The 10,720-nt window shown below is 47.2% G+C and overlaps 1 protein-coding gene across 1 annotated transcript; it reads right to left on the bottom strand.

Annotated features, from left to right (window-relative positions):
• Positions 1-5,733: 5,733 nt before the first annotated feature.
• Positions 5,734-7,539, bottom strand: LOC123064331 (obtusifoliol 14-alpha demethylase-like). Its single transcript, XM_044487828.1, has 2 exons — positions 7,054-7,539; positions 5,734-6,966 (listed from the first exon to the last, which is right to left on the bottom strand). Exons 1-2 carry the CDS (start codon positions 7,537-7,539, stop codon positions 5,923-5,925), a joined length of 1,530 nt encoding a protein of 509 aa, XP_044343763.1. The 3' UTR covers positions 5,734-5,922.
• Between the last annotated feature and the right edge of the window lie 3,181 nt (positions 7,540-10,720).

The raw sequence follows: 10,720 nt of genomic DNA, 5'->3' as shown, positions 1-10,720 counted from the left end.
CCCTAGGAGATCCAATCTCCTAGGGGGGGCGGCGGCCAAGGGGGGTTTCCCTCCCCCCCAAGGCACCTAGGAGGTGCCTTCCCCTCCTAGGACTCTTCCCCCATGGAAACCCTAGGCGCATGGGCCTATGTGGGGCTGGTGCCCTTGGCCCATGTAGGCCAAGGCGCATCCCCTACAGCCCATGTGCCCCCCGGGACAGGTGGACCCACCCGGTGGACCCCCGGGACCCTTCCAGTGGTCCCGGTACAATACCGATAACCCCGAAACTTGTCCCGATGCCCGAAACAGGACTTCCCATATATAAATCTTTACCTCCGGACCATTCCGGAACTCCTCGTGACGTCCGAGATCTCATCCGGGACTCCGAACAACATTCGGGTTACTGCATATACATATCCCTACAACCCTAGCGTCACCGAACCTTAAGTGTGTAGACCCTACGGGTTCGGGAGACAAGCAGACATGACTGAGACGACTCTCCGGTCAATAACCAACAGCGGGATCTGGATACCCATGTTGGCTCCCACATGCTCCACGATGATCTCATCGGATGAACCACGATGTCGAGGATTAATCAACCCCGTATACAATTCCCTTTGTCAATCGATATGTTACTTGCCCGAGATCCGATCGTCGGTATCCCAATACCTCGTTCAATCTCGTTACCGGCAAGTCACTTTACTCGTACCGCAATGCATGATCCCGTGAACAGACACTTGGTCACTTTGAGCTCATAATGATGATGCATTACCGAGTGGGCCCAGTGATATCTCTCCGTCATACGGAGTGACAAATCCCAGTCTCGATCCGCATAAAACAATAGATACTTTCGGAGATACCTGTAGTGCACCTTTATAGTCACCCAGTTACATTGTGACGTTTGATACACCCAAAGCACTCCTACGGTATCCAGGAGTTACACGCTCTCATGGTCAAAGGAAGAGATACTTGACATTGGCAAAGCTCTAGCAAACAAACTACACGATCTTTGTACTATGCTTAGGATTGGGTCTTGTCCATCACATCATTCTCCTAATGATGTGATCCCGTTATCAATGACATCCAATGTCCATAGCCAGGAAATCATGACTATCTGTTGATCAACGAGCTAGTCAACTAGAGGCTTACTAGGGACATATTATGGTCTATGTATTCACACGTGTATTACGATTTCCGGATAATACAGTTATAGCATGAATAAAGACAATTATCATGAACAAAGAAATATAATAATAATGCTTTTATTATTTCCTCTAGGGCATATTTCCAACACACACGCCCTCCGACAATGCTAGACACATCACCGGGGTGAAGGCTAGGCGGGGGAACCTTATTCCATCTCCAGGGAGCCACCGCCGTATCGCCTTCCTGAGCTGGTCACAAACCCTAACAAAACTGAAAGAAACATATAAAAACGGAGCCCTCCCGCCGGCAGGGTCAGGATCCACCGCGCCCCCATGACCCTAAAACCACAGGAGACGAGGCAGATCGACAACACCGCCGACGGGAGGTAGGAACCCTAGTCGCCCATTGGCTTGGACGAAGGGGTAAGTTGATCTGTGCTATTTCAATAATATATGTACTAGATGCATTTCAATTACCAAATCACTTTGTTACCAAATGCTTCACTACAGAATCAAATTGTCAACATATGAATTTTAAGAAGCAAATGCATTTCAATTACCATACCACTTTCAGTACCATATTCATCAGTACCATCTAAAAAATATATTTCAATAAAATTTAGTACCACATACATAACATAAAAGTGAAATACTGATGATAAATTTCAGTACCATATGCTTTTGGGCACCAGAGACATTACAATACCAGATCACTTTGTTACCAGGTGCATTTCAAATACCATATGCTTCATTACCAGATCACGTTGATAGCATTTGCATTTCAATACCAAATGCATTTTTGATTGATAGACCACTTTTTATTGGAAACTCCGCCTATGTTGTCTCAACATAGCTGGTCCCAAGCCCGAGTAAAGGAGGAGGGTTGTGATAGGCTTGGCGAGCCAACGTAAAAACTCAGCCACTCTTATGGAGATTTGAAACCCAAAAGATTTTCGTTGGGGCGTAACCCTCTCAGCGACGTGCCACATCGGAACCCCGGTGTGGTGGAAAATGGGCAAGGGCCGGGCCGTCACCCCCCAAGTGGCGCGCCGTATCTTGATCCGGATACGGTGGCAAGTGAGCGAGGATCGGGTCGTCGCATCCTTAGTGGCGCGCTACATCGGCACCCGTATGTAGTGGAAAATGAGCAAGGGTCTTCGCATTTGACTCGTCGAGTGCGAAGGGTAAGGAAGCTAGCCGAGCCTAGGAGGATTCGCTTAGGTAGCTGGAACGTAGGGTCTCTGACAGGGAAGCTTCGGGAGCTAGTTGATGCAGCAGTGAGGAGAGGTGTTGATATCCTTTGCGTCCAAGAAACCAAATGGAGAGGACAGAAGGCGAAGGAGGTGGAGGATACCGGCTTCAAGTTGTGGTACACGGGGACGGCTGCAAACAAAAATGGCGTAGGCATCTTGATCAACAAGAGCCTCAAGTATGGAGTGGTAGACGTCAGGAGACGTGGGGACCGGATTATCCTGGTCAAGCTGGTAGCTGAGGACTTGGTTCTCAATGTTATCAGCGCATATGCCCCGCAAGTAGGCCACAATGAGAACACCAAGAGGGAGTTCTGGGAAGGCTTGGAAGACATGGTTAGGAGTGTACCGATTGGTGAGAAGCTCTTCATAGGAGGAGACCTCAATGGCCACGTGGGTACATCTAACACAGGTTTTGAAGGGGCGCATGGGGGCTTTGGCTATGGCATCAGGAATCAAGAAGGAGAAGATGTCTTAAGCTTTGCTCTAGCCTACAACATGATTGTAGCTAACACCCTCTTTAGAAAGAGAGAATCACATCTGGTGACTTTTAGTAGTGGCCAACACTCTAGCCAGATTGATTTCATCCTCTCAAGAAGAGAAGATAGGCGTGCGTGCCTAGACTGTAAGGTGATACCTGGGGAGAGTGTTGTACCCCAGCATAAGATGGTGGTTGCTGACTTCCGCTTTCGGATTCGTGTCCAGCGGGATAAGCGTGCCAAGGTCGCTAGAACGAAGTGGTGGAAGCTCAAGGGGGAGGTAGCTCAGGTGTTCAAGGAGAGGGTATTTAAGGAGGGCCCTTGGGAGGAAGGAGGGGATGCGGACAATGTGTGGATGAAGATGGCGACTTGCATTCGTAAGGTGGCCTCGGAGGAGTTTGGAGTGTCCAGGGGAAGGAGAAGCGAAGATAAGGATACCTGGTGGTGGAATGATGATGTCCAGAAGGCGCTTAAAGAGAAGAAAGATTGCTTCAGACGCCTATACCTGGATAGGAGTGCAGACAACATAGAGAAGTACAAGATGGCGAAGAAGGCCGCAAAGCGAGCTGTTGGTGAAGCAAGGGGTCGGGCATATGAGGACCTCTACCAACGGTTAGGCACGAAGGAAGGTGAAAGGGACATCTATAAGATGGCTAAGATCCGGGAGAGGAAGACGAGGGATATTGGCCAAGTCAAATGCATCAAGGACGGAGCAGGCCAATTCTTGGTGAAGGACGAAGAGATTAAGCATAGATGGCGGGAGTACTTCGACAAGCTGTTCAATGGGGAGAATGAGAGTTCTACCATTGAACTGAATGACTCCTTTGATGAGACCAGCATGCGTTTTGTGCGGCGCATCCAGGAGTCTGAGGTGAAGGAGGCTTTAAAAAGGATGAAAGGAGGCAAGGCGATGGGCCCTGATTGTATCCCCATTGAGGTGTGGAAAGGTCTCGGGAACATAGCGATAGTATGGCTAACCAAGCTTTTCAACCTCATTTTTCGGGCAAACAAGATGCCAGAAGAATGGAGACGGAGTATGTTAGTACCAATCTTCAAGAACAAGGGAGATGTTCAGAGTTGTACTAATTACCGTGGAATTAAGCTGATGAGCCATACAATGAAGCTATGGGAGAGAGTCATTGAGCACCGCTTAAGAAGAATGACAAGCGTGACCAAAAATCAGTTTGGTTTCATGCCTGGGAGGTCGACCATGGAAGCCATTTTCTTGGTACGACAACTTATGGAGAGATATAGGGAGCATAAGAAGGACTTGCATATGGTGTTCATTGACTTGGAGAAGGCCTATGATAAGATACCGCGGAATGTCATGTGGTGGGCCTTGGAGAAACACAAAGTCCCAGCAAAGTACATTACCCTCATCAAGGAGATGTACAATAATGTTGTGACAAGTGTTCGAACAAGTGATGTCGACACCGATGACTTCCCGATTAAGATAGGACTGCATCAGGGGTCAGCTTTGAGCCCTTATCTTTTTGCATTGGTGATGGATGAGGTCACAAGGGGTATACAAGGAGATATCCCATGGTGTATGCTCTTTGCGGATGATGTGGTGCTAGTTGACGATAGTCGGACTGGGGTAAATAGGAAGTTAGAGTTATGGAGACAAACCTTGGAATCGAAAGGGTTTAGGCTTAGTAGAACTAAAACCGAGTACATGATGTGCGGTTTCAGTACTACTAGCTGTGAGGAGGAGGAGGAGGTTAGCCTTGATGGCCAGGTGGTACCTCGGAAGGACACCTTTCGGTATTTGGGGTCAATGTTGCAGGAGGATGGGGGTATTGATGAAGATGTGAACCATCGAATCAAAGCCGGATGGATGAAGTGGCGCCAAGCTTCTGGCATTCTCTGTGACAAGAGAGTGCCACAAAAGCTAAAAGGCAAGTTCTATAGGACGGCGGTTCGACCCGCAATGTTGTATGGCGCGGAGTGTTGGCCGACTAAAAGGCGACATGTTCAACAGTTAGGTGTGGCGGAGATGCGTATGTTGAGATGGATGTGTGGCCACACGAGGAAGGATCGAGTCCGGAATGATGATATACGAGATAGAGTTGGGGTAGCACCAATTGAGGAGAAGCTTGTCCAACATCGTTTGAGATGGTTTGGGCATATTCAGCGCAGGCCTCCAGAAGCTCCAGTGCATAGCGGATGGCTAAAGCGTGCGGAGAATGTCAAGAGAGGGCGGGGTCGACCGATTTTGACATGGGAGGAGTCCGTTAAGAGAGACCTGAAGGATTGGAGTATCGACAAAGAGCTAGCTATGGACAGGGGTGCGTGGAAGCTTGCTATCCATGTGCCAGAGCCATGAGTTGGTTGCGAGATCTTATGGGTTTCACCTCTAGCCTGCCCCAACTTGCTTGGGACTAAAGGCTTTGTTGTTGTTGTTGTTGTTGTTGTTGTTGTAGACCACTTTTTATTGGAATACCATACCACTTTCAACACCACATCCATTTCAATAACATGCGTCTATTTTCATTTTCAGCACAATTCTAAAAATTTATTTCAAAAAATCTATTTTTCGACATTTTAAATATATATTTCAACAGGACATATGTTCGAAACATTAATTTTAATTATTCTGAATATATTTTAAAATTAACGTGATAAAAAGGGAACTAATATTTCACAATTGTAACTGTCAATTGTGAAACTGAAATAGTGATCGAAAATCAAACGACCAAATGTATTCAAAACTGATCTTGTTCAAAAGGTCTTGTCGGTAGGTATTCAAATATATAAAATAACAATAAAATTCAATTAATTTTTAGAGGAAAATAAAAAGTATATTCTGGTTTAGAAGTTACGAATGATTTAAAATGCCACTTAGAAATAAAAGGGTTGTTTTATGTACGGATGGCGGAAGAACAGAAAGCATGCATGCATGCTACGAAGTACACAAAACGTCTTGCCGATCATACACACACGCCCACAGGCCACTGTACGTACGTACAACACACGTAGCTTAGCTGTGCTTACTTTAAACTGACAGTAATTTGTTGGTGCCAGGACCAAGCGAACATCCAACATGATCACATGAACTGGTATAGTAGATCATAGCACATAGCGTGTGTGTGGGTTGGTGATTTGGGCGGTGGGTGACATCTTCTTCCTCCTCTTGTAGCGGAGCATGACCTTCCCCTTGGGCCCCGGCATGACCACGTTCCAGTCCGTCTCCGGGAACGGCGACACCATCTCCATCTCAAAGTTCCTCAGCAGGTGGCTCCATATCACCTTGATCTGCATGTACGCGAACGCCTCGCCCACGCACGCGTGCCGCCCGCCGCCGAAGGCCGTGTACGAGAGCGCCCCGCCGGCCCCGTCCTCCCCTCTCCCGGGGCCGAACCGGCCCGGCTCGTACCTCTCCGGGTCCCTGTACACGCGCGGAAGACGGTTGTGGATCACCATTGGGCTCGCGACCGTGCGCCCCTCCGGGACCTCGTACTCGTCTCCCTCCCTCGTCCGGACGACGAAGCTACGGCGCGCGTGGCGCAGCAGCATCATCGCCGGCGGGTGGAGCCGCAGGGCCTCCTTGACGCTGCGGTGGAGGGTCTCCATCTCCTGCAGGACCTCGTAGTCGACGCGGTCCCCGTGCCGCGCCACGACCCGCTCCTGCTCCCGGACGGCGGCGCGCAGGTGCTCGGCGTTGGCGCCCGCGAGGAGGCGCGCTCCGGTCCACGTGCCCGTGCTGGAGCTCGTGTGCTGCCCCGCGAACAGCGCCGACACCAGCATCCCGACGAGCTCCGTGTCGGTCGTGGCGCGGCCGTCCTTGTACCTGGAATCGATGAGGCACTGCAGCATGTCGTCGACGGGGCGGCCAGATTCTCTGCGCGTCCTGACCATGTCGGAGAATATCTCGCCGAGCCTAGCGCGCGCCCTGTCGCGCCTGCGGTGCGCCGGGATGGGCAGGTGCGGGAAGAGGATGGTGACGAGGCGCATGCCGTCGTTGAGCTCGCGGAGGTGCGTGGCGGCCTCGCGGAGCATCTTGGAGCGGACCTCCTCCCCGAACAGGCACCGGCTGGCGACGAGCGTGACGAGGTGCCCTAGCTCCTGCTTCAGGTCGACGGTGCCCGACTCTCCCCATCTCGTAAAGTACTCCTGCATGCATGCATGCATGTGTAACATACAGTAAAAAACGTGGCGTCGATATATGTAGGTTGGCAGCAGTGGATTCATCTTAATTACCTCGACTTCTCGCACCATGAGGCCGGCGTAGGTCCTGAGCTTGGCAGGCTTCATGGCGTCGCCGAAGAAGCGGATCTGCTCGCGCCGGGTGGCGAGATCCACGTCGAAGGCGACGCCGGGGCCGAAGGTCGGGACGGTGAACCGGGAGACCTCGTCCTGGCTCACCTCCGAGTCCAGCCCCTGGAAGAAATGGCTCGACACGTCCGGACCGACCAGGAAGGTCACCTCGCGGCGCAGCAGCCTCACCGTGAACACGCTGCCCAGCTCCGCGTGGGCGTCGCGGATCACTTGCAGCGGGCCCTTGGCGAGAAGCCACGGGAGGACCCCCACGAGGGGAGCCCCTGCGGCCACGGGGGGCGGACGAGCGCGTGGAGATCGTTCGGTTCGTCGTCGTCCTCGTGCCATCATGGCCGATATGAAGATGATGATCGTCGCCACGGCAATTGGAACCACAAATGCTACCCAATTGACGGTTGCTACTTCCATATCTGTATATGAAAGAACGAGTTAGTGCATGAACATCGATCGTCTACAGTACTATTTCTAATCAAGTGTGGTTTTGGATCGGAGAACATGATCACATATGATCGTCTACAGTGCATGAACGAGTTAGTGCATCAAAGATCTACACTATTAGTGTTTACCTCTGAGCTACACGGCGATCCAATGATGCACTGGTGAGATGATGAAACTAGCCAGGGAGCGCCGGCATGGGTATCTATGTATAGATAGAGAGAGAGAGGGGGGGGGGGAGTTTAGGGGGTGTTTGTTTCCAGGGACTTTTTGGTGTAGGGACTAGAAAAAGTCCCTAGCAAACCAAACAGGGTGGGACTTTTTACTAAAAGTCCTTAGAAGCACCTCCTTGAAAGTCTTTTTCAAAAAATACCAGGGACTAGAAAAAGTCCTAGGACTAGAGAAACAAACACCATATAACAAGCTCTCCCTGGCTAGTTAATTATCAAAAAAAAACTCTCCCCAGCTAGTTTTCAACGCTTGAAAACCATACAGATAGAGAGAGAGAGCCCGCTCATTGATTATGTTGTAGGTAGAGATAGATAGAAATAGAGTGCCCGCTCATTGGTTATGTTATAGTTTTCAAGCATTGATTATGTTCATAATAACCGGCCGATTAGTTGTCTACATGGTTAGTAGTAGTTAAATTTGTCCTTGTCTCATGTACTCACCTCAGGTGCTGCCACATCTAGTCAATGATTGCTTTCCCATTTTAGATTGCGCCATGGACCTGGTTGTAATTTTCATTACCTATCGTGTTTTCTTATTGCCATGATTAAAGATAACTAGACTAAAATTTTGTCGTGAAGAAAAATCCCGTGGATGACACAATACTCTCCATGGATCATTACCTCCCAATAGAACTAAAAATCTCAAGCTTCTGCTTTGTGAATTTGATCATCCTCTTGGTCATAAGATAAACTTCTATAAAAATGAGTTGTTCTATTTACGACAAGTCTAAATGATCCTAGTGGCTAACATTGGCTGCACTAAAGTTGTCATCGAATCGGACAGTAAGAGCGCCTGGATGCAATTTCGAATCCAGAGGGATATATGGGCCCGGACAGGCCCATCATTACAAATGCTATTCTCCAGGCGTTATAATTTTCAAGCATTGATTATGTTCATTGTTGTAGGGAAGCAAATCTAGTTGCTGATAGTCTAGCAAAACATTGTTTTAGAGTTAGCTGATCAAAGTCTTGGGATTCTAATGCCCCCACTTTATTTGCCTTAGACTAGCCACAGTGGGAGTAACTTCAGTAGTAACATCGAGTCCAACTCAACAAATTTGCTTATGTGATAATGAGTTAATGAGGAGAGATGTAGTACTAGTAACTTAGAGGGTGCTTGGATCCAAGGGACTTATTTTAGTCTGACTAAAAATAGTCTTTTTAAGAGGCTAAAGTTCCAAGCAGCCATGACTAAAGAGGGGCTAAAACTAGTCTTGAGACTAAAAAACTTTAGTCAGTGGTACCCCTACTAAAATGTGGATTAGTCCTCTCTCTCCTCATTTAACTCCTCTTCTTTAACACATGAGAGTTCTGGATTGGAGGATTTGGAGGATAATAAATGCCCATTAACTTGATTTTAGTCTCTTTAATATTTGGATCCAAGCATGGGTGAGGCTAGCAAGTTTTAGTCCCACTATTTTTGGTCATGAGACTAAAACGTATCCAAGCACCCTCTTAGCTAGTTATTGTAACATCACATGTCCCAATGCAATATAAGTCTATAACCTAATAAATGAAGCTTTGTATGTTACTACACTTATGTTACTACTCACTATTGAGGTAGTAACGTAGTATAGGGATATGTGTATGTTACTAGTGTATGTTACTCTTCATTGTGGCTAGTCTTAAATTGTAAACGATATGGCCATTGTTTGAGGAATAAAGTTTTGATGATAAATAAGAAAACTTTCTGGCGATCACTTTACCAACCGTTAATTGGGGATCCCAATTCATCATCCGAAACTCAGAAGTACAGAGTGGAAACACGTGGAAGGTTTTTGTCGCCGAGATAAAACAACAACACCTCTTTGCGTAAGCGACATGGTCTATTACTCACCTGACTTCTAACTTGTTAGTTGTACCATCACATATATGTTTGGAAACTGGTTAGGAGGCATTGATATGAAACTTGGTATACTCGTCGTGGTAGAGGTGACACCGTGTTTGTTGGTCGCTTTTGCTATGTCAAAAGGATAGGTTTTTTCAACCAATCTGTGGTTGGATGGTCAGGAGGATAGTGGTATTCCAACCCATCATAGTCTAAATTATAGACTTAACATTGATCCTCGCATTTTCCTCAATTTATTTCAGGCCTTTCGGAGATATGTGTTCAGTGAGAGAAGACGTTTTCATTGACCATGAAGACGTTTGTTGTGTCGGCTCCGTCTCTCATGAGAGCTCATAGGAGTAAGGTGTGTCTGCATTCATAGGGATGAGTGTATGTACGTACGTAGAAGCGTCTACATTTATGTCCTACTACCTCCGTTCCTAAATAATTGTCTTTCTAGAGATTTCAACAAGTGACTACATACGGAGTAAAATGAGTGAACCTACACTCTAAAATATGTCTACATACATCCGTATGTGGTAGTCTATTTGAAATCTCAAAAAGACAAATATTTAGGAACGGAGGGAGTAGTTTATTAGGCCCTCTCGTATTTTGGATCATATTTCGACCATAATTTTAAGTAATAATAAAATATAAGCCATGCATATAAAGAATAATATCATTAAAATACGAATCCAATAATATAATATTTTTATGACATGCACTAACATTTTCCTAGTCAAATATATGTCAAACTTTGACACAAAGCACGATAAGGACTAATAAACAAACCCAGACGTTATGTAAAGGTCAGGTGTGAACACTCCGTAATTGTAGTCTTGTTGCAACATTTTAAGCCATAAGAACTCAGAGATAGACCACGTACCACGTAGGAGTAATTAATTAGCTACCAATCCACCACCTACCAGATGGAGCTAGCAATAAAATCTTATCAAACCAGGACAGTTGTGCATGAAAATGAAAGTGTACATAATGCATGGTCAAGAATCACAAAATCCGTGTCAAAAGCTTAATTTGTAATAAACATGTCGAAGAAATTAAAGGGGACGACTATTTCACAGTCGCGCGAAAAAAA

This window comes from Triticum aestivum, chromosome 3B, assembly GCF_018294505.1.
Source record: "Triticum aestivum cultivar Chinese Spring chromosome 3B, IWGSC CS RefSeq v2.1, whole genome shotgun sequence".
Classification (NCBI taxonomy): domain Eukaryota; kingdom Viridiplantae; phylum Streptophyta; class Magnoliopsida; order Poales; family Poaceae; genus Triticum; species Triticum aestivum.
This window is presented reverse-complemented; position numbering and strand designations above follow the sequence as displayed.

Bases quoted from the DNA above. Each gene is read 5' to 3' on its own strand.
- LOC123064331 (XM_044487828.1), bottom strand. From the start codon at position 7,539: ATGGAAGTAGCAACCGTCAATTGGGTAGCATTTGTGGTTCCAATTGCC. The intron at 6,967-7,053 runs GTAATTAAGATG...GCATGCATGCAG, and splicing joins TCATGGTGCGAGAAGTCGAG to GAGTACTTTACGAGATGGGG.